The 24,596-nt window shown below is 31.0% G+C and overlaps 5 protein-coding genes across 6 annotated transcripts; 3 read left to right on the top strand and 2 right to left on the bottom strand.

Annotated features, from left to right (window-relative positions):
* Positions 1–2,911: 2,911 nt before the first annotated feature.
* LOC121114926 (uncharacterized) lies at positions 2,912–3,951 on the bottom strand. The gene is made up of 2 exons (XM_040709041.2): positions 3,890–3,951; positions 2,912–3,814 (listed from the first exon to the last, which is right to left on the bottom strand). Exons 1-2 carry the CDS (start codon positions 3,899–3,901, stop codon positions 3,437–3,439), a joined length of 390 nt encoding a protein of 129 aa, XP_040564975.1. The 5' UTR covers positions 3,902–3,951; the 3' UTR covers positions 2,912–3,436.
* A 4,491-nt stretch (positions 3,952–8,442) lies between these two features.
* Positions 8,443–8,961, top strand: LOC121114923 (uncharacterized). The gene is made up of 2 exons (XM_040709039.2): positions 8,443–8,466; positions 8,539–8,961. The coding sequence occupies exons 1-2, from the start codon at positions 8,455–8,457 to the stop codon at positions 8,845–8,847; spliced, it is 321 nt and encodes a 106-aa protein (XP_040564973.1). The 5' UTR covers positions 8,443–8,454; the 3' UTR covers positions 8,848–8,961.
* Positions 8,962–13,346: 4,385 nt separating this feature from the next.
* Positions 13,347–14,076, bottom strand: LOC121114921 (uncharacterized). 2 transcript variants are annotated; one of them, XM_071886841.1, is made up of 3 exons: positions 14,029–14,076; positions 13,737–13,953; positions 13,347–13,706 (listed from the first exon to the last, which is right to left on the bottom strand). In XM_071886841.1, exons 1-3 carry the CDS (start codon positions 14,038–14,040, stop codon positions 13,579–13,581), a joined length of 357 nt encoding a protein of 118 aa, XP_071742942.1. In that variant the 5' UTR covers positions 14,041–14,076; the 3' UTR covers positions 13,347–13,578. The 2 variants fall into 2 exon arrangements, with proteins under 2 accessions (XP_071742942.1, XP_040564971.1); XM_040709037.2 differs by having other exon boundaries at positions 13,347–13,953.
* A 4,447-nt stretch (positions 14,077–18,523) lies between these two features.
* Positions 18,524–19,186, top strand: LOC121114922 (uncharacterized). The gene is made up of 2 exons (XM_040709038.2): positions 18,524–18,603; positions 18,676–19,186. The coding sequence occupies exons 1-2, from the start codon at positions 18,592–18,594 to the stop codon at positions 18,988–18,990; spliced, it is 327 nt and encodes a 108-aa protein (XP_040564972.1). The 5' UTR covers positions 18,524–18,591; the 3' UTR covers positions 18,991–19,186.
* A 4,571-nt stretch (positions 19,187–23,757) lies between these two features.
* LOC121114925 (uncharacterized) lies at positions 23,758–24,368 on the top strand. Its single transcript, XM_040709040.2, has 2 exons — positions 23,758–23,781; positions 23,854–24,368. The coding sequence occupies exons 1-2, from the start codon at positions 23,770–23,772 to the stop codon at positions 24,139–24,141; spliced, it is 300 nt and encodes a 99-aa protein (XP_040564974.1). The 5' UTR covers positions 23,758–23,769; the 3' UTR covers positions 24,142–24,368.
* Positions 24,369–24,596: the final 228 nt, after the last annotated feature.

Below are 24,596 nucleotides of genomic sequence, written 5' to 3'. Positions count from 1 at the left end.
TCCCGAGCAACGAGGTATTGAACAAAAATCCGTGGGACTACTAAGACATCCCAAAAAGTTTGGGACAAGACATTAAGGTTATAGGAGACATTGGCCGCATCAAAAGAGACTAGTAACATGAAAAAAGGAAAGACAACTGGCATGAGCTTAAATAGGGAGTTTGATTTGAAGAGTATCTTCTTGAATCATCTCATCAAAGAAGATGCTTGACGTCATGTGTATAAAAAGACTTTTATACAAGATTTTGTAAAGCTTGAAAGATTAAAAGCTTATCTAGCTCAAAAAAACAACTAAAAAAAAACAACACATCCTGGATAAGAATTTCCTTGAAATGCTGGGACAAGAAGTTCAGGTTCAAGCTAGAAGCCTTGATTCCCAAAAAATGGTTTCTTAATTTGTTAATTGTATTTATTTTTTTGTTTAATTGACTGTTTTATAAATTATTTCACCCGTTAAAGATATTTTTCATACAAAATACATCAAAATTAAACACAAGTTAATATATATCACTAGAGATGGTCACACCTGTGTATATATACTTGTAATTTCGACCTGCAGTTGTATAATAAATAATGTAATATATTGATGCCAGAGTAATCAAGCAGCTTTTCATTGTCATTCAAAAGTGTGAGACCAATGGCCCCTCTCGCCCCTCTCTGTTATGGCGTCTATATTTATCACTCATTTGTAACTCAGTTACATTATTCTGTACCTATGAAGGTTTATGGTAATTATTTAAAAACAAATATCTAGCATTTATTAAAATACCCCAGTAAATACTTAGTTCTATCCGTTTACGTAATACTATAAACCCAACCTTATAAAAATATTATATATTTTTTCCTCATTGGAATATAAAATTTGCAATCATAAATTGCAATACTTTCATTGAAACCCGGTTTCGCTATATTGTTTATTTTGTTTTGACAAAGTATGATTTTATCATTTCAATTTTGATCATTGTAATGTGGATGTTATATCCTTGCATGATTCAAGCTACAATTTTTTTTTTGTTATATTTATTGAAGTTGTTCTTCAATATGCGTACATGTAATTAAAAAACTCTTTATTAATAAATAAAAAGTTTATAAAGGTATGAATGTATGTTGGAATTAATAAAAGTGTAGTTAATTAAATTTGATGGGTAATTTGCATGTAGCAACGAGCGTTTATACAGAAAAAAACCTATTGTATTTTGTGCTTTCTGATGTATGTCTTATGCATATCTTTTATCAAAGAAATAACAATGTAGTAACATCAATTACATTTTGCAAGTGTTTTGAATGCAGCAACGAGCGTTTATACAGGGTGCAGTACTTTCTGATGTATATCATATTTATATTTTTTCTCAATGAAATATAAATGAAATAGCTCAGACGTTTTGCATGTAATATCGACCGTGCAAATGATGTTGAAAATGTAAAGTAAATATATGTATATCCATGAAATCGTATAAGACCATTATGTAAGGATTCTCACGGGAGCACGTGTGCGTTTCTGAGCTTTTTCAGCTTCAAGAACAAGAAGCTTAAAACTGATAAATTCATGAAATATGTGTTTTTTGGGACGCTGATTTAGAAAATCGAATAAAAATTATGATATTTCAAATTTTTAGCATGCTTTAGGAGATGCTATTGGAATTATTTGAATGTTTGAGCATGAGCAGAAGGTCTTTACACCAAATTTTTGTCTTATACCAAAATTTGAACTCTTAACTTTCCCTGCGGAAAAAATTGAAAGTCTAGACCTGTCTAGAAGTGTTTTTCGTTAGTTGATGTTGAGAATAAGCTTATTTCGAAAGAAAAAATAACAAGAGATGAGATCGAAAACCTCAAAATAAATAGATACTTCGTAAAATTTAAATCCAAAGTCCAGAGACTTTTATTAAAGATGCTGAAGAAGATCCTTTCTCATACTTTCCGGAACAACCCTGAAACAAATTTCTTGGAGTTTGCGCAACCAGGCTTTTCAAAAACTTTACCATGTTTAGTAAAGCTCTAAAGTCGAGCTTTTCCTGGAAAGTGAAAGGTGCAAAGCAGCAGCACCACCACCACCGAATTTCAATTTTTTTAAATACAGATTCTGAAACAGCACCAAAAAAAACAACACAAAATCACAAGTTTTCATAAAAATGCACCATGTTTGAAATCCCCGTGATAATTCATAACGATATGTAAAAATGAATGAAATCTCGGAGGCGTTTGGATTTTATACAACTCTAAACTATAAAATAGACTATTTATAGACTTATTTTTGAGAATGGGCGTTTGTAGCTAAGGCAGCTAGAGATTAAAGTACTCCTTGCCTCTTCCCGTCATATTCTTTTATTTTATCAAGCTTTTATTTTTGTTTTTTCATTCTTGAAGAGAGAACATCTATATATTAAGTAACTACGGGTGTCTGTATTCATGAAAGATGGCTAAATAACTCCGGACAATGCTAAGTACTACTGTTAGTAAGTAATAAATTAAGTAAACTCCTCAAAATCGATAAATTCAGGAAAAAGTATATATATTGATCACATTTAAAAAATAGAAAAATATGATATTCAAGTACATATTTAAAAAAAAATCAAAATGATGCAAAGTGATTAAATACTATTTCAACTGCTCTGCTATGAGTTTTAAGAATATACTTAAAAACTGATACATTGAAGGTATGGAATTTAAGTTTTATATTTTGGGCTTTAATGACTCAATGGCTGCTGATTTTATTAAAACAAAATGCATTTTAAAGTGTTCGAACACATATTCCCTCTTATGTAATGCGTAGTAATCAGGCTGATGAAGAGGCTAGATTCTAAAGATTTCTTGAAATAAAATCACGTGCTATCATGCGTTGGAGTAGTGAAGAGCGTCCGTTTGATGTCGAAAATAAATATTGGCAAAATATAAAATTAAACTAATTGCAATTAAGCTAATGAGCTTTTATTGGTACAATTTATAAATAATCAGATTATTTCTATAATGAACAATAAAGAACCCTATTTTCAATTTTATTTTCATTATTTGAAGTTTGTAAAATTCTTTGAGCGCAAAGAAACTCCATGGATAATGAAGGATACAGAGCTATAATTGTGCCATCAGATTTGGTATTATGCAAAACAAATTAATGGGTGCATTATGTTTAAAATCGTATGTGTAAATGAATAAAGACCAAAGTATTGAATTGTGAATACTATATTATGTCTTCTACAACAAATAGAATAAGACTTGAGAAGAAAAACTGAAAGAAGTACTCCTCATACAAAATTTTATCTAGTATATATATGTTGTATCTGGTAAAAAAAAATTTTATTCTGTGAAAGCTTTGTACTTGTTAATATATCTGAAATTATAGATAGCATTCAACTAATACCACTGTCGGTGTTCCAGCCTTTATTTTGTTTGTTTATTTAGCTTTCTGTTTTAATTAATAGAACAGATATGTGGTATATTCAATGATGTCCGTATCCGCCTCCATGGTGCCCACCTCCATGTCCATAACCACCACCATGACCCCCTCCATGTCCATAACCACCACCATGACCGCCTCCATGTCCATAACCACCACCACCATGACCGCCTCCATGTCCATAACCACCACCATGACCGCCTCCATGTCCATAGCCACCACCATGACCTCCACCATCTCCTTTATGTCCATGACCACCTCCGTGTCCCTTGTGCCCATAGCCTCCACCATGACCCCCTCCATGTCCTTTATGATGTCCATATCCAGGCTCTGCGGATCTTTTTTCTATCTCATGATCTTCATCAACGTCAAAGTGACCTTTTACTTGATAGATAAAGAGAATAATTGCAAGGATGGAAACCTATGAAGAGGAAAGAAGTATTTGTTATGATTCTTATATAACAAAAGTGGTAATTAATTATAATATTTGTCCTACAATGAGCTTCATCTCGAATATGTATTAGACTGATACCATGAAGTAATTAATTCCACGTATTTATAGAGACTCAAATGTAAGGAAGTTGTTTTTATTGTTTTTTACACGAAGGCAATTCCTATACATATTGAAAAAGACTCGTCTCACGAAAAAAATTTACGAAATATTTATTTATAATTAACTTTTGTTTAGCCTTTACATTGTTTATTTAAATATTGTGTTAGTTTTTATATAAGTCAGATCTAGAATGAACTTTTGCTACCATTCACAGGAACTATTGCTGGAATTTTTTATTTAATATAATTTTTATTGCAATTTTCCTTGCCACAATAGTGTCCTAAAAATTTATCTCTACCAGTTGGTACTCCAAACTCTCCAGTAGTCCATACGAGATCCGCTCATAAGTTACACTTAAATCCTGCAGCTCCAGAAGAGATAGTCAGTAGTCTCTCTTCCTTCATTGCAAAACGGGCAAATACTCCTCTGGTCGTTAAAGAATTTTGCCCCAACCTCCAACGATTCAAACTTGTCTATAATTTTGTCAATCTTTTAATTTATTAATAAATGATTTAGGTGTGAAATGGACATGCAGTGATTAGGAGAGAATGTGGTTTTACTTAAATTTTGTACTTTTTTACTAATGACAAAATTACTAGATATATGACAGATTCTTCTTGAAATATTGAGCGACAACTGTCCAAAAAGGGCTCTTATTAATGAAAAATAAATAAGTTAAAAATTTGAAACATATTGATCAATGTTTAAAGGGTCCAAAAGGCATTTCAAGTTTTAAATTTGTTATTCTATGAAAAAAAAAATATAGAATTCTTACCCGAAAGAAATATTCAATGTCAGTCCAATTAGATTGTATAATACATTTTAATTTAAGGATTATTTCTTCTAAAAAAAATGATAAAGAAAGTATTTTTGTATCGCTTATAGCGCGCACTTTTTAATCGTCTTTATGTAACATATTAGATATACATTGAGAAATATAATTTTTAGTTCCTTATAAGCATTGAACTATCACTGTAATTATGTGAACGAGAATTTTGTTTAGTGACAAGGCTCTATATGTTTGAGTAGGGTATGAGCGAAAACAAATTAATTAATCATATCCACAAGGTGATATGATAATCTGTCGCTTGTAGAAAAAAAGATGGTGCTTGCTGGGAATATATATTTTTTTCAACCTCTAATATAAGCGAATAATTATCATGCCCCATTAGAAATATATATTTAATTATGTCCACAGTCTCGACCCCTGACTATGGCCATATCTACCTCCTTGACCACTGCCATTTTCCCTTGCACCCTCTCATTTGTGACAATTTCCGCCTTTGTCACCATTTCTGCCTCCTTTTGACCACTGTCATTTCTCTTCCATGGCCATGACCACTATCTTTTTTCCATCTCCTTTGTGTGTCATATGCCCTCAATCCATATCTTCTTTAAAAATTGTAATACACTTTTTTATTTAAGGGATCAAAGTATTGTTGTACGGCTTATAGCACATAATTTTTTATATTATAGTTATAACATATGATCTTAATTTTATTATTTTAAAGTCCATCATTTTGAGAAAAAGTAAGAATAAGTTTTATACATGCTTACAAAATTTATTCGATATATTTCATGAATAAGTACTTGGACAAAAAAAAAAACATTTTTATAATTCAATTACCACAGAAAAATATGGGAAACTGCCGTAAATCTATCATGGTTAGGGTAGATCAAACATTCAATGATTTTGTTACCTATTGGCTCAAATGTGAGACTTGACCCCTAATGCATATATTTTTAAGTGTGCTTTTGTATGGTGTTACTTTTAGAAAATGAACCACCTTTGGGACAACGTAAAAGTTCCATGCAGATATTTTATCCCACATATTCAGGTTAAAATTCGTGAAGAACGAGGTAGCTTGATTAAATCTCCGTACAATTTCCTCATTATTCTTTTGACAACCCTCGTTCCCTAGCCAGACTCCAAGGATTTTGATATTATTTTGATGGTACGGAAGATTGGCCATCCTTTTTCTATCAGTCCTCCAAAAGCGCTCAATATCTCTTTTTTTTCCTGGATTAATATTTAATCTGGAAGTTAAAGAGAACTTAGTGAGTAAGGTCATAATTCTTCTAATTGACTTCATTGCTTTGAAAAGTGATTCCACCCAAGACCAAAGTTAAGTCGTCTGCATAACAGAGGAATTTGGAATGTGATGGGATCACTGAAAATCCAATGATTTGGTTATCAGGCTGAATATTTAAAGAAATCTGTCAACGCCTACGTTGAAAGGCAATGTAGACATGGGATACCCCTGCCTTACTCCACTTCTACTCTCAAAAAATGACTCTTGATTTCTATACCTCAAAATGGTACGGGAAACCATTCAAGATTACATAAGTTTCTTCGATGGAAAATACATAGGATCCAATATGAATCTTTGAATATATGGGAAACAAGTTATTAACATTTGATTCTTTTTTGAATTGGTCAATTTTTTTATGGAATTAAATAATATTTACTCTGTATATAGGTGTATAAAATATTGAGCTTATCTTTTAACAAATGCAGACATATACGAGGGTAATCTGAAAAGTTTCCAACCTAACAAAGATACGAAACATTTTCTGATTTTTTTTTCTTCAACATGGGTCTCCTTGTAACTCTACACACTTCCCCAAAGGATGCTCCCATCTCTATAACCCGTCCATTACTCCGAGTTGGATTGACCTATACGAATCAATTTATATAAATTTGAATCTACTTAAAGGTTACACTTTCAAAAAATATTATTTAATGAAAGCTTGACACTTGATTTTTTCCATTTTAGCAAAAAAAAATCACATCAACTCACTCAAACAACTGTTACATAACAACTGTGCATCCAAAATGGATGAAACTTTGGTGAGTAACTATCAACTGATGCTAGATAAATATGACTAGCTTTTATTAACGAGTCATTCCATCTTTACGTTGAAGTCAGAAACTTTTCAGACTACCCTCGTACATAAATATGTGTGTTAGGGATGTTTCGGGCTTATGAAACTTTTCGGTTTAAGGTTCTCAAAAGCAAGATTTAGTAGAAATACAAGGTCATACCATACCGCTTTTCCGACTGATGTTTGACTTTCACCACTTTTTTTAAAAGTGATGTCATTGAGTATAAATGTTACCAAGAGTAGGCCTTCCATTAGTTCTGCTGTTAGAGTAACACTTTTACAATCTATAATGTCAAAGTCTGTCTGTCTTGCCTAGCAGTCATAACGGTACATCAAATAGAAAATTATAGCAAGCCCCATTACGGTCAACGCTGAGTGTCTTGAACTCGTAATTTATGAGAACATTCATACAAGGACTTCTCCAGATTCACCTACTAATACATTCTTTTTTTAAATTTACGCAACTTAGCCAATATGAATGTCCAGGATTTTTAAATTTTTTGTCTATGTTGTTGTTTTTTGACATAGAATGGAGGTTATGATAATCTTCAATTTAAAGCTCTATGTAGAATAAATTGCAAATAACTCTTAAATGGCATGATGGTATAAATTGGTACTTTATTATCCTTGCTGAAAAGGATCTTTGCTCCAGATTTTCTGGGTCATAGTTATGATAAATTTAGCTTCATACATTTTTTTGTCTCAGTTTCAACCTGGGCCTTCTTTTTATAAACTGTTCGTGGTTCTGACCCTAAACTTAAAATGTTATACTACAGTTAGACAGTGACATTGAACACAATGTTACATAGGCCAATTATACTAAAAAAATTTTATTTGGTTTTTAGAAATGAAATTTTTGAATTTTTCACCACCAAAATATGCTGTAATTCAATGAGGACTTCACTACATAATTACAATAATTATTTTGTGAAGATATTTCATCTCATAAAGAAGGACATTCAGTTTATTTACTGTTCCTATATTGGTGTTTTCCGAACCTGATACAACTTGATACATCCCTATTATTTATAGTTGATATCTCAAGTGATGTAGAAACTATCCTAAGACTGTGGACAAAAAAAAAAAAAAAGAAGAAGATTATTTAATTCGTACTTTACCGAATGTATTTCATCGCCGACTATATTTGATTATATACTGTTTGTAAAAATTAATATTTGTAGGGCTTAGCTAAATTTAAAACCACTTGATGAGAAAAATTAAACAATAAAAATAAAAATAAATCTTTTTTTTTTGGTGGAGAGCCTGAACATTTTTTTTCATTATACTTCACATGACCAGAAAAAATAATTCGTATTTCGAAACTTAAGACTTCTTGTCCAAAAATTATATTTTATCAATATTTAAAAAAATTAGAATATTATTTTTATGTTCATGTACAAAGTAAGGTTTAAAATTTCATATAATATAGTATAAGTACTAGCATCACATAAACTGAAATGAAGGATACACTTAGTTGACATTATCAAGTAGGTATTTGAATTAAAATAAAGTTTTGCAAATAACAATTACCTGTGTGAAAAACAAAAATATTAACTTCCTTACATTGGAGTTACTATAAATACTTGGAAATCGTATATCATTCTATCAGTCAAATAGTTGAGATGAAGTTTATTGTAAGACAAATCTCATAATTATTAATTCACACATACATATGAACCAAAACCACAACTTCTATCCCTTCATAGGTTTCTGTCCTTGTAATTGTTCTCTTTATCTATCAAGTGAAAGGTCACTTTGACGATGATGAAGATCATGAGATAGAGAGAAGATCCGCAGATGGACATCATAAAGGACACGGAGGTGGTCATGGAGGTGGCTATGGACATCATAAAGGACACGGAGGCGGTCATGGAGGAGGATATGGACATCATAAAGGGCATGGAGGTGGTCATGGTCACAAAGGACACGGAGGTGGTCATGGTGGAGGTTATGGGCACAAAGGACATGGAGGTGGCTATGGCCATGGTCATGGTGGAGGCTATGGACATCATTAAATATACCACTAATAAATGCCTTGTCATCAAATAAAAGCCTGACTGACACACGTACAGGGATAAAAATATGATTTTGTTGTGATATTTTGAATAAAAAATATAATTACTAAAATATTCCGACTTATTAATCATTAAAGTCATTGCTATTGTTATCTTTATCTATAAAGTGAAAGTTCACTTTGACGATGATGAAGATCATGAGATAAGATCCACAGAGTCTGAACATAGATATAAAAAAGTACACGGAGGAGGATATAAAGGCTATGGAGGTGCTCATGACCCCTAAGGACACAGATGTGGTCCTGGAGGCGGCTATGACCATGATAATGGTGGAGGCTATTGACATTATGAACTTTACCAAGGATATGTCCCATTATTTCAGTCAAAAATGCGTGTTAGTTAGGAAATAAAAACCTAACTGACACGCCTACACTGATATTAATTTTGTGCTATGTTTTCTAATCTATCAATGAATACAATACCTTCATAGACCTAAAAATTATAGAGATGAGTATCGTTGATCTATTAAAGAAAATTTCATCAAATGAAAATATTTCGTGGAGAACAGGAAACAAGATTTCTAGAATAGATTTAGTTTTGGCTTCATCTAGTTTTATTGATAAAATAACGAACGCAAAATACCTCCACAAGACCACAAGATCTTACAATGGGATTTCAAACATGACTATAAAATGAAACAATTTGGAATGCGTTGTTGGATCTTGGAGGATGAACATTTTAAACAAAGTCTTCAACGTAGGCTGACAGTAAATTTTGATAGCACCTTATCTACTTCTAGGATAGCTTTTCGATTTGGTAATACTATTCAAATGACTTCCAGAAATTTACTCAAACATAGAAGAGAAGCAAGCAGAAAATTCAATGATAACTTGGATGTTATTCCGACACAAGGTTCTCCTTTTGTGAGGGCATATGCGGCAGATACAATCAATACTTTTAGAATTCATGATATAGTTGATGCAGAAAAGAATAGAAAAATTGAATGGAAATAAAAAAGCTTGGAAGAAAATTTGGTCCTCCAACAACAAGGGTTAAGTTAATAGTGGTAGACAAAAAAAGACTGGTAAGAAAAGATAATATCTTCATGAGTGATTTCAAAATATTGTTGGAGAGGATAGAAAAAACTTTTTCCGTAGAAGGAGACACAAAGGAACAATTTTTTCAGAAGACACAATATTGGAAATTTTATAGATAAGAAATTTAGATCTGATAAGGCTTTTAGACATGATGGAATAATTGCAAAAGTGTATGTCTAGGCAAATAAGGAAATTATGCCTTATTTAACGTGTATTGAAAATCTATGGAGAAACATGGCCGTCTTCCAAAAGTGTTGACTAAGGAAAGAATTTCTCTTATTCAAAGAAAAGGTAAATGAACTTTAAAATTTAATTTTAGAAAATAAGAGTAGATAGGATTGAACCAATTTTAAACATGAAATCTCGTCCAGAGGAAAAAGGGTTTCGTAGTGGGATGAAAATCACTGTTGTTTCTTGGAACATTCAAGCGGCACTGAATCCGTAAATGGACGTTAAATGTACGGTGTGGTTATATCTATTGATTTTTCAAAAGCTTTTGATTCTATTACGTACGTTTTTATAATGAAGACTGCTAAGAAAATATTGCTTTAGAAATTTTATAAACCGATTAGGGCTTTACTTTTTAATGGAGCTTCAAAAATATCTGTAGGTGGGTTAGAGAGTAAATTAATTGAATTAAAGAGAAGTTATCGACAGGGGTGCCCGGTTTCTTCTTTACTTTTCGTTGCGGCAATTGAAGAATGCAGTAATATTATCAAAACGAAATATGGCGGATTTGGTTTTCAACTAAGATCCAGCAGGAAAATAATTGATATGTAAATTCTCTTGGGTTGCTTAGAGAAGTTTGAGATTAAGTCTGACCGTTGCAGTAAACAAATATCAAACGCTAGTACTACCAATTGTTAAGTGGACTCCAATATCTTACACTGAAATTCGAGGTTGCGTAATTAGGAAAAGTTAAGAAGTTCTTGGGATTAAGTAGGACAGACATGTAGTAACGTTAGGGAACATGACTTCCCTTAGCAGTTTGATTTATAAAAAAATTAGCGGAGCGGAGAAATTTTAAATTACAAAAAAGGATCGACTTATATATCACACAAGTAATACCATGAATCTTGTATAAAGCTGCATCGTCTCCGATCATCGGAGAGTATTCGATTAAGAAAGAAAAAAGTTGGCTTGAAAAGTTATTTTATAAATCTTGTATTCCGTCATTAAAAAGAAGCAAGAAGTAACTTGGAGGTGGACTTGCCAAGGTTTCAACTATCTTACCTAAGATTTACAAAAAGATTTTTATTAACTTAATAGTGAGCCCGGATGTTGGTTGGAGGTCTTGTTTTTCCTCGAGTAGAATTTGGACTTTGTTTGAAACGAAAATGATAAATTCGGAGGTGGTTCGATTTTCTTCTTTTATTTGGGCAGATAATATAATTTTATGGTTACACGATGTGGTTTTTGACTCGAACTCTACAATGGACGTAATACATAGGAACAGGGGAAAGAGGTATTTTTTAAAAAGTCATGAAAATCCAATAAGCATGGAAAGGGAAGCGTTGGATAATAACGTTATTTCAATTCATAATGTTAAATGTGATTATATTTTCTCGAAAGGGAAGTTTTTATTGTTGACTCTTTGGTCTATGAAAATGGGTTGATTAAAAAAAAAGGATTAAAGGAATCCATCACGATTTGTAGAAAATATCTCCGTATTCTAAGTTTGAAGGAAAATTGGACAACCCATATCATGAATTCAACTAAAGGAATTCCGATGGCAGGAAATTCACTGCAAGATTGGTCTAATGTTACCAAATGGAGAAGAAATATCTTCACAATACCACACGCTAAAAAATTTAGATGTGTCTCATTATTACTCCATATTATGAGAGCCTCGAACTGTAAAGTTTTGTTTGACTATTTGGCTATCCTTGAGATAAAGGATCTCATATTATTTTATGAGAATGAAGAGAGGGAGGAACAGACACACGGACCATAAATTAGGAGAATAATTTTTCCTCGCCCCTTGGGTGTATTAATATAATTTATAAAGGATCATATCCGTGTTTCCCACTCTGTCTCGTGAAGGAATATAATGAATCCCGTTCTGCGATATAATGGCATCTATTTCATGGATACCTCCAATACCTGATAACTATTAAATCTATACTTGGATTACAAGTCTAGCCAAGTATCGTATAGAGTCTCCCCGAGTCCAAGTCTCTTCACTTTATCTCACGAAACCGTAGGAAATTATCATTTTTTCAAGAATATGCTATAACTATGTGGCTTTGTTTGACTTTATCATCAATTCCAAAAAGTTAAATCCTCATTTTCAATACGATCCTATGTTTTATAGCAACTCTTCCATGTCAAAATTTATATTATCGTAGTAAAATAAAGAAGATGAAATAATTTTAATTCTTAGTTGATTAATTTTTAGAATAAATCTCCTTCATTGTGTAATAAACCATTGGGAGAAGCCGAACTAAAGCATAACTTACCCTATAAGTAAAGCTGGGCTGTTTGGTCAAATATATTACTGTTTTGAGATTAGAAAAGGAAAACAGTTGGTCGAATTTCCCTTTTTTTCTTATTCATTCATTCTTTCTTTAATTATTGTTGTGCTAACACATCTCCTCAAAGAATCTATTGTTCACCGAGTACCTTTGAGTTTGTACAATAAAATTAGTGAAATACAAAAAAAAAAAATCTCCCTACGTCTGGACTGAAATTAATGGAGGCCATGAAGTTTGGATCTTCCATTATTTGTGTAGCTATTGGACTCCATAACATGGCTAAACTTGCACTCAAAGAATTACCAATGACAAACGAGCTCATTTCATAAATAAATAAAAAGTTTTTGAATGCCGGGCTAAGATGGTTGAAAGCAGATGATTACTTCATATAACAATAACTTCGAAGTAATCATGGAATATTTAAACAACCTTAATTGCCAATAATTAATCATAATCTCAATTAAATGAAAACAGCATGAATGGTGTCATAGGGATCTTAGCTTCAAATGACGTGTAAATTTCGTATCATTTGGTCCTAATAATTTGCTGAATCTATTTGTAATACTTAGTGTAGTTTGTTATTAAAATATCTTAGTTCGATTTATTCAGTGTATGGGTCAATGGAAGCCGTCAATTATCTGATAACATTTCCATAACTGTGGGAACAAAATTTTCACCGTATACTAGCATTATCAAAGAAAAGTAGAACGTTTCTGATATATGGAACTTGTTTTATTGTCTCTAGGAAAAGGGAAGTTATATTGACGCTACACGCGGTAATTATTGCATAGAATCACTAGACTAACATTAGTCGTAAAAACGTATTTTCAGTCTCTTTCTTTTTCTGATTCAGCATTATAAATTTAAATATTTCCATTTAACAAAAAACTAGTTAGAAGGGCAAATTTAAATAATTCAAAAGTTGGAGTCTATAGGCCATTTGGAATTTTTTATTCAAATCTCTCACAACAAAATTTTATCTAGTATATATATGTTGTATGCGGTAAAATATATTTTTTATTCTGTGAAGTCTTTGTACTTGTTAATATATCTGAAATTATAGATAGCATTCAACTAATACCACTGTCGGTGTTCCAGCCATTATTTTGTTTGTTTATGTAGCTTTCTGTTTTAATTAATAGAACAGATATGTGGTATATTCAATGATGTCCGTATCCGCCTCCATGGTGCCCACCTCCATGCCCATAACCACCACCATGACCCCCTCCATGTCCATAACCACCACCACCATGACCGCCTCCATGTCCATAACCACCACCATGACCGCCTCCATGTCCATAACCACCACCATGACCACCTCCATGTCCATAGCCACCACCATGACCTCCACCATCTCCTTTATGTCCATGCCCACCTCCGTGTCCCTTGTGTCCATAGCCTCCACCATGACCCCCTCCATGTCCTTTATGATGTCCATATCCAGGCTCTGCGGATCTTTTTTCTATCTCATGATCTTCATCATCAAACTGACCCTTTACTTGATAGATAAAGAGAATAATTGCAAGGATGGAAACCTATGAAGAGGAAAGAAGTATTTGTTGTGATTCTTATATAACATAAGTGGTAATTAATTATAATATTTGTCCTACAATGAGCTTCATCTCGAATATGTATTAGACTGATACCATGAAGTGATTAATTCCACGTATTTATAAAGACTCAAATGTAAGGAAGTTGTTTTATTGTTTTTTACACGCAGGCACTTCTTTTACAAATTGCAAAAAACTTATCACACGTAAAATTTACGAATAATTTATTCATACCTATTTCTATTTAGCCTTAACATTTTTCATTTACATATTGTGTTAGTTTTTAAATAAATCATATCCTGAATGAAGGATTTAATAGAATTACTCTTTTTTTAATAATTTAGAATGATGTTTGATTAAAATACCGTATTTTTTAGGGTAGGAAGAGTTAAATATTTATAAAAAAATAATATCAAAGAATTATTTTTTGTTTTTCCATTATGAATCTTTCAAATAATTTCAAAATAAAGAACTCATTCCCAGGGAAGACTAAACTATTACAAAACGTATGGCACAGCACCCAATTTGCATTAGTATAAGGAAAATAGCTTAATCAGAGTCAGCTTTAACGTGACCAAGGCCTTAGGCAAAGATAAATGTGCTCAGTTCATTTAAATTTAATTTCATATCAAATTGTTTTTGAAAAGAAAATGCAAGGTATTTTTTAACTACTTTTTCATACCATTTTTTATAAATTAGTAATTTACAAAAAATAACATTTCTTTGAAGAAAATAAACATCATTTTAATCAAGTGTGAGGGTCAATGGAAGTACAGGACACATTGCGGCCTGAAGGATATAATTTATTAAGGAAATTCCCTTTTCCAAAACCTATTGATTATAGATTAATGAGTAATTTGACGGTTCTATTTCTCCATAGTTAATATTCCAATATTTATGAACATTTCAACAATATTTGAATAATTTATTAGATTTTGTAGACATAGGTCATAAAATAGCATCGGGTCGTCGTTTCTACTTTGTCTTCAATAGGCTCTAAAACACTAAAAGATAGACTTATAGTTGTTCTCAAAATGTCTTCTTTTGCTAAGAGAATAGACAAGGTTAAAATCCCCCCCCATATCAACGTCACTCTTTTTTTTCAATATATATGACACTCAGTGACTTAAATTAATGTTTCTACGATAAAATTGTTTGCTTAATAATATAACACATTTTCAAATACTTTTGAGGGTCCTAGATTAAAAAATGTGGCCTTTAGGATTTCAAAAGTACCTCGGCTTAAAAAGGTCTGGTTGGGAATAAATAAAAAGATATGATGTTGATAAATAAACAAAAAATTAATTTTATGATATTGGGGAATCATGGATGTGAAACAATATTTGACCCGTCAACACATATGGAAACTAAAAGGATCTTTCCCAAAATTGAGTCAGAATTAAACTTGATTTTTTCATCTAATTACACTATGGAAGAGCATTTTTGCCCACAGGCTGAAGACCACATTTAATATTGTTGTTTAAGCCTTAGAACTCGAATATGACAATTAAAACTTTCAACGGATATCGTTTAGTCCTTTAAAACCTTTTTTTTTTTATTTTTTAAATCAAGTATTTAGGGTATAGCTACTATTCAGTCCCATATTTTGACATGAAAGAACAATATAGATGAAAATAATAGTTATATAAATTGATACAAACATTTTAGCATTTAAAAATGAATTATTTACTACTTTATCTTGATTACAAATAATAAAAAAACGTAGATAACCTCCAAAAATCCGACTAATATGAAGGAGAAAGTAATATATTTCTATTAGTACTTCAAGTGTTACTTGAAGTTATAGGATAGACTTTATATTACAATTTTTTTTTTAAATGCCTCTAAAAAGATAAATTTTGATTGATAATTGGTCAGTTTAGTTTTTAATAATTGTTTAGAAATTTAAATCTAATAAGCTAGCTAGGTTGCGTGAATATAGATCTCAATTAATTTTCTGGAAAAAAAAATGAATAGTTTATGTGTTCAATTAATTAATTATTTTGAATATGAAGCATCCATGATCCCCTTACAATTAAATTATTAATAATAATTTTAGTATAAATTATAACAAACGTTTAAAAAGTTTCCTGCGGAATATTATTATAATATATATTCACGCAACCTGACCAGCTTATTATTTTTAGATATCTTAATAAATATTAAAAACTAAATTGACCAAAAATAAATTTATAATTTTTGTATATTACTTATTGAAAAATAATAATTCATTTTGAAATACCATATTACAGCAAAATAAAGTTTAATAATTCAAAAGAGTGTTTTAGACTATAGTAAAGATTTTTGGTTATCTGATCTCATCTAGAAATTTGAATATAAAGCCCATAATTGGCCACATAGGTTCTTTAAATAATTGGCTGTATACATCTATTAAGTAAAAGAATATATTTGGAATTTCTCCTTTTCCTGATTTTTGTTCAAGGATTCTTTTTATGCTAACTCACCAGATCGGTCTTGTACTTAAGCCCTTTTGACTGTGATTTGTTGTGAAAAAAAAGTTGCCATTTTTCTTAAATATGAGAAATAAACTAAAAATTTTATTGATTTAATGGGTATATGTTTAAGCTTTTATGCCCCCTTCCGCCTTTGTGCATATCCTAAGAGAAGATGATGGATAATTTTTTATGACTTTGGATTAAAGTAACATTTAAATATAACACTATACTATCCCAGGATATTTTCATCCTCTCAAACATCAATTGAGGAAAGAAATATAAAAGTTTAGCTGATCCAAAATATTGGTTTTATTCAAATTGACTTTGCAAGTAAAAACAGCTGTCTGTATGGCCTAGGTAGCGTTGCCAGCCCATCATCACATTAATATATAATTATGTATAAGTTGTAAATTGTACAAAAAATATTAGATGAGGCATTTACAATGAAGAATTTATGATGGGGATAAAATGGGCCAAAAAGTCCTAGTTTTAACAAAGAAAACACGGGTTTTTTTTTCAAATTGACTTTATTTATAAATATAATCTCCATCAAGAGCAACAAAATCATTCCAATACCGTACTAACATTTCAATATCACTTTTGAAAAAAAGAATTATCTTTTGTCTCATAATTGTCCTCAGTTTCTAAGATAACCTCATCATTGGAGAGAAATTTTTGACCGACAAATATTCTTTTTTTTTTTTAGGTTTGCGAACAGCCAATAGTCACTGGGAGTCCCATCTGGAAATTAAGGTAGATGCAGAACCAATTTTAAGTTAATTTTTAGTATTTCTATCATTGTTTTGATTGACTTGTGACTTGTAACACTATATAATATTCACTGTTGATTTTATTTCTTAAATACTTTGCCCATAACCTTTCCAGCTGAGTGTTGTGCTTTTGGGCCTTTTGGACGAAGTTCACCAGTTGCTGTCCACTCAGATGATAATATTTTTGGTCCTGGAGTGAAGTGATGGATTATTCTTTAACCCATTGTCACATACCGATGCAAGAATTCCGGTTTTTTACGTTCAAGCATAGCCAAACACTGCTCAGAATCATCCAGATTCGTTTTTGTCCAACAGTGAGCAAACACGGCACCCACTTTGAACAAAGCTTTCTCATGTACAATAATTGATAATGGAATATAAAGGCAACACATTTTCTTAGCCCCATACCCCCGCTTAACATAAAGTCCAACTAATTCTTATAGTCTTCAGGAAATAGAAAAAATTAGGAAAAAATCAACTTGACTTTTTGAATTTTGATTTAAAACAGCTGCCTTAGAGTAGTAATAATTTTTTCATGAATTTATGCCAACGTCAACAAACTTAATGTACATTTGTAAATCTGAGAAGTCGTTGAAATATAAATATACTATTTTATCTTATGCTGAAGGACATATATCAATATTTTATTTACTGTTCCTATATTTGTAGTTTCCGAACCGGATACAACTTGAGACACCCCTATTATTTATTGTTGATATCTCAAGTTGTATGATATAACTGGATTGAACTCATGATTATTAGTTATTTAAGTATATATATTTCTTTTTCGAAAAGGTTGAGGGGATAGGAGAGAGAATTGATCTATTTTTTTTTTTTTTTTTTTTAATTGATGATAATTATAAGATTCTTTGGTTCGTACTTTACCGAATGTATTTTGTCGCCGAATATATTTGAATATACTGTTTGTCAACATTAATATTTGCAGGGCTTAGCTAAATTTAAAACCGCTTGATGAGAAAAATTAAACTATATACAAAAATTAATTTTATTTTTTTTTTGGTGGAGAGCCTGAATATTTTTTTCCATTATACTTCACATGACCAGAAAAAATAATTCGTATTTCGAAACTTAAGACTTCTTGTCCAAAAATTATATTTTATCAATATTTTAAAAAATTAGTATATTATTTTTATGTTCATGTACAAAGTAACACCTGTAAGGTTTAAAATTTCATATAATAAAATATAAGTACTAGGATCACATAAACTGAAATGAAGGATACACTTAGTTGACATTATCAAGTAGGTATTTGAATTAAAATAAAGTTTTGCAAATAACAATTACCTGTGTGAAAAACAAAAACATTAACTTCCTTACATTGGAGTTACTATAAATACTTGGAAATCATATATCATTCTATCAGTCAAATAGTTGAGATGAAGTTTATTGTAAGACAAATCTCATAATTATTAATTCACACTTACATATGAACCAAACCCACAACTTCTATCCCTTCATAGGTTTCCGTCCTTGTAATTGTTCTCTTTATCTATCAAGTGAAAGGTCACTTTGACGATGATGAAGATCATGAGATAGAGAAAAGATCTGCCGAGCCTGGATATGGACATCACAAAGGACACGGAGGTGGTCATGGTGGAGGCTATGGACATCATAAAGGGCATGGAGGTGGTCATGGTCACAAAGGACACGGAGGTGGTCATGGTCACAAAGGACACGGAGGTGGTCATGGTGGAGGTTATGGGCACAAAGGACATGGAGGTGGTCATGGAGGTGGCTATGGCCACGGTCATGGTGGAGGCTATGGACATCATTAAATATACCACTAATAAATGCCTTGTCATCAAATAAAAGCCTGACTGACACACGTACAGGGATATCAGTTGAATGGTATCTATGATTTCAAATCTATCAATGAGCAGAATGCTTTCACATAATTAAAAATTATATTCAAGTATATATAAAAATATGATTTTGTTGTGATATTTTAAATAAAAAATATAATTACTAAAATATTCCGACTTATTAATGATTAAAGCTATTGCTATCTTTATGTATAAAGTGAAAGTTCACTTTGTCGATGATGAAGATCATTAGATAATATCCACAGAGTCTGAACATAGATATCAAAATGGATACGGAGGAGGAAATTATCGTCATAAAGACCATGAAGTAGGATAAAGTCACCATAAAGGCCATGGAGGTGTTCATGGTTCAAAGGAGACGGAGCTGGTCCTGCTGGAGGTTATGACCACAAGGGACATGGGGATGGTCATAGCTACGGTCTATGGTGGAGGCTATGGACACCATTAAATATACTGTTGATATGTGCTATAAATTCAATCATAAATGCTTCGTCAGCAAATAAAAGCCTGGTCGACACACCTACAGTGATATACGTTTCAGGCTATCTACTCTTTCAAATCTATGATTCAGTACAAAATCTTCTCAGACCTAAAAATTATGTTTGAGCATTTGGTTACATATATAGTTTTGTTGTAATATGTTATACTAAAAATTCAAATTACTAACAAATTCCTATTTTTAAATTATTGTATAAATATATTTCAAACCATTAAACTCCTACATAGTCTTCTATTCGATACTGTATTTGAATATTGCTTAGTTACGCTTTTGTTAAAAGTGTAGCTACATAGTTGTATTTCTATATGATAACCAAAATGTCTTTATATAAATAATAATATGACTAATATATATATATATATATTTATCTGTATACGAAGAAAGATTAACAAGAAATCGTTTTCCTGTCCTTTTTAAAACAGAGTATAAGTATTGCATAACTTATTACTTCGTTTATTGGACAAAAATACTACATTATGAAATAACCATATCGTATCAAGTGAGACGAGGGAATCAACAGCTGAAAACAAAGTATAAATGTTATTTTTTAATGGTTTAATTTATTTATAGAAGTTACATACAAAAATATATATATAATTATACATTCTACTTTAAAATTAATTTCCTAACCCAAAGTCAAACATACTGAAAGATTGCTATATAGGACGTAATTTATCAATCCATTTTCAAGAAAAAGTTTCTTTTATAAAATTTGACTCTAAATTAATAAACAAAACAATGCCACAATGTAGCTAAAAATTTCGTAAAAAAGAATGAACAATAGTTACATAATATTTGAATATAGGATAAAACTATAATTATTATGTAGATCCGGAATGGCTTTAAATATTTTTATAATTGTGCAAGAATTTTAAGTTTTTATCAGACAATGAGTGGTAGTAGTTTAATATGTTCCCAGCATAGTTCCATGATGAGCACATGGAAATCCTAACGGAGAAGCAGAATATCGAGCTTCTTTTTTTGTTTATTTTTTGTTAGCAAGGTAACACTGTAACTTATGTTCAAAAGCACTTATTAATCGATTATACGATCATACTATTGACATATATTTACCAAAATATAAATGATAGTTATGAAAAGAAATTTAGGGACTTACTTACCCAGCATACATTTCTATTGGCATATAGTGAGAAGAAATATATCGACTATGTGTTAAATGTTTCAACACATTTTTACAAAAATATACCAAAATGGTTAAGGCATTAGTTAAGAAATTGCCGCTAGATGTATTTCCTTTCTTTTATTTTTATAACCCTATGTCGGTCTATTTATAAGAATACTTTTTGAATGTATTTTACAGAGATAAATGGATTGTGGTTTTTGTCGGACCAAGGACAAGACGAGAAAGGGTGATGCTCTGTCCAATATACATATAACGCCATCGGGAACTTTTAAGGGAATATATTTTTTTATAACTTATTCTTAGACTTTTACTCTGGAAAAAAGGAGAAGATTATATTTTATATGCGAAACGTGCTTCCTCGCTCTATAATATCTCCAGTGTTTTATCTGTTGTGAAACTTCAACAATGTACATGTTTTAAAAGGAATAGTCCTTTTATAAAAAAAAACTCTACAAATCAGTATTTTGACTATTTTTTATTTTATTTTTGCGTGATATATAAATTTTTGATTAAATTTTAGTGTATTTTTGTTTTTGTGAACGTATATATGTATATAGGTTAAGTTACACATCTCAGACACATCGAAGTGGTGTTTAAGGTTATATACTTTATATATACATTTTATGTTATATTGGATTTTTTTTTAAATAAACACATTGACAGATATGTTAGTAAGAAGTTTGTATCAGATAATTTTCATTAAAACATCGAATAAAGAGGATATCAATGATTTAAAAACTCAATCAATAAATACACAAAATTCAAAAATTCGGACAGGTTTCAAAATATTATTTTAATCTGGTACATTATTTGAATCATGTTTCTTAATTTTGGACACCATGAAATATCATAATATAGGGGAAATATATACATACGAATGAAAATGCTGCTTTGAATATTAATCTCTTTGGTGAATAAAATTCAAAATACAACGTTTCTTGTACGCAGGGGGATCCATGACTATTTGGCAATCCTTGAGGTAAAGGATCTCATAATTATTTTATGAGAATGAAGGGAGGGAGGAACAGACACACGTACCATAAATTAGGAGAAGAAAACTTCCTGCTCCTTTGGTTGTATTAATATAATTTATAAAGGATCATATCCGTGTTTCCAACTCTGTCTCGTGAAGGAATATAATGAATCCCGTTCTGCAATATAATGGCATCTATTTCATGGATACCTCCAATACCTGATAACTATTAAATCTATACTTGGATTACAAGTCGAGCCAAGTATCGTATGGAGTCTCTCCGAGTACAAGTCTCTTCACTTTATCTCATGGAACCTTTGGAAATTATCAACTATTCAAAGATGTGCTATAATTCTCGGATCTTGTTCGCTCTTTCCGTCTATTCCAAAAACTTAAATCCTCATTTACGGATTGATCCTATATTTCATTGCAAATATTCCATCTGAAAATTTAAATTAATTGACAATTAAATGTTGGATCAAATAATGGAGAGGAATTCACTCCAACTATCAATTAACTTCAACAATCAAGGGTTATCATTTGTATGTTGATGTTCTTGCATTTTATATTTGTTAGTTTCATTTGTTATTAATAACTAATTAAAATATCTCACCGTTTTCTTTAGACATCTTTGCATTACCCCTCTACAAATACAAAGTTAATAGTTATCATCTTTGCTGAGAATAGGGTTCATTCATTAAGTTGGAAGACTCATGTTTGATTTGTTTTTACATATTAATTAGCAAGGCAGTCTATAGCTTAGATTTCCTTGAAATAACTGACCTGCTCCTAGATAGCTCATCATGTTTTAAAAATACAAACCCCTTAGCTCCTCCAGGATTTAGTAACTAACACCTTACAATTTACCACTCCGTTATTGGTAAATTCAATTAGTCATTGATGGAATGATTAAAGATTTAATTCCTTTGTCTAATTTATAGTTTTATTTATCAATTAATATAATATAATAATAAACAATTTCAATGTGAATTAATTTTAGTACTTAATTGATTAATTATTTCGAATAAATTTCTTTGATTGTGTAATAAACCTTTGGGAGAAGTGGAGCATAATATTGGTTAAATAATTTTTTGCTCTGTTTTCATTCATTTGCCCCAATAAATGGTATTCATCTAAATGGTTCAAATCCACACATTGACGTTCTCGTTGCTCCAAGTGGCCTTTTCGTGTTCATCATATTATTTATGTTTGAACACAAAATATTGATAATTTCCCCAAGGTAATGAGTTGAAGAGCCTCAGAGACGGGGAGAATTCATACAATCCTTGGTTGGTTAGAATCTGGAGAAAAATTTAACCGCCAATTAAATATTGGAGATATTCATGGAATATATGAAATTATCTTGCCAAAATGGATCTGCTATATTCTTTCCAGAAAAGGATTTGGAAGTACGGATAATATCCCTTTTATCCGTAAGATCGATTGAGGAACGAGGGAGGTTTCTTTTTCTATTTTATATACCCTGTGTCTGTTCCTCCCTCTCTTCTTCCTTATCTACAGCTATTTTTCTTCCATATCTAGTTATTTATTTATCTATTTAGTTAGCTGAGGAGAGAACATAAATTATTGAGTAACTAAGTTTGAGTGTGCCAATGAAAAACAAAGAATAAGACTGATGATTTGTTGAGGAAATATATTCTATATTCTTGAAGCAAAGTTTCTCTGTTCGTCGGCGCCTAATATTAATGGACAACGCCGGTACTACTGCCAGTATATGTATACAATTAAAAAATTCCATCAAACACTATATTATCGAAAGAAAAACTATTTTAAAGAACGAATAACTTTTTAAATATTAAAATGAATACTGAATGTGAAAAATTAACCCAAACAGTACATAAATAAGTAGGATATGGTTATTCGTTCTTTTTACATAAATATGTTTTTTTTAATGAAAAAAACATGAAACAAAAGAGCTAGCAAAAAAAACAACCAAAATTAAGAATAAATTAAAGTTACATTATCCAGTTGTTATTATAATTATAAAGTTACCCGCGTGTAAAATAACAAAAAAAAATATAATCATCTTCCTTACATTGGAGTTACTATAAATACTTGGAAATCATATATCATTCTATCAGTCAAATAGTTGAGATGAAGTTTATTGTAAGACAAATCTCATAATTATTAATGCACACATAAATATGAACCAAAACCATAACTAATTTTCCTTCGTAGGTTTCCGTCCTTGTAATTGTTCTCTTTATCTATCAAGTGAAAGGTCACTTTGACGATGATGAAGATCATGAGATAGAGAAAAGATCTGCAGAGCCTGGATATGGACATCACAAAGGACACGGAGGTGGTCATGGTGGAGGCTATGGACATCATAAAGGGCATGGAGGTGGTCATGGTCACAAAGGACACGGAGGTGGTCATGGTGGAGGTTATGGGCACAAAGGACATGGAGGTGGTCATGGAGGTGGCTATGGCCACGGTCATGGTGGAGGCTATGGACATCATTAAATATACCAAAAATAAATGCCTTGTCATCAAATAAAAGCCTGACTGACACACGTACAGAGATATCAGTTGAATGGTATCTATGATTTCAAATCCATCAATGAGTGCTAATCTTCTTCTTAATTAAAAATATATTTAAGTATATATACATATATCCTTTTTTGTTGTCATATTTTTTATCAGAATGATTAAACTAATAAAATATTCTGACTTATGTCATTAAAGTTCTAGCTCTTGTAGCCTTATTATGAATATTTAAAAAAAATATTATGTTATAAGCGTCAAATAAGATACCAACATATATGCTTAAAAAAATTGTCTAGGTGAGAAGTCCATTTTTTATTTACTTCAAAAAATTCCAAATTCGCGAAGAAAATTGCAAAAAACTTTTTGTCCTAAATTTTGAAAAAAAGTTGTAAATAGCATTTATTAGAATTGTAAAGAAGAACAACAAACAT

Source organism: Lepeophtheirus salmonis, chromosome 3, assembly GCF_016086655.4.
Source record: "Lepeophtheirus salmonis chromosome 3, UVic_Lsal_1.4, whole genome shotgun sequence".
NCBI classification, from domain to species: domain Eukaryota; kingdom Metazoa; phylum Arthropoda; class Copepoda; order Siphonostomatoida; family Caligidae; genus Lepeophtheirus; species Lepeophtheirus salmonis.
The sequence above is the reverse complement of the archived record's forward strand: the minus strand, read 5'-3'. Positions and strand labels throughout refer to the sequence as shown.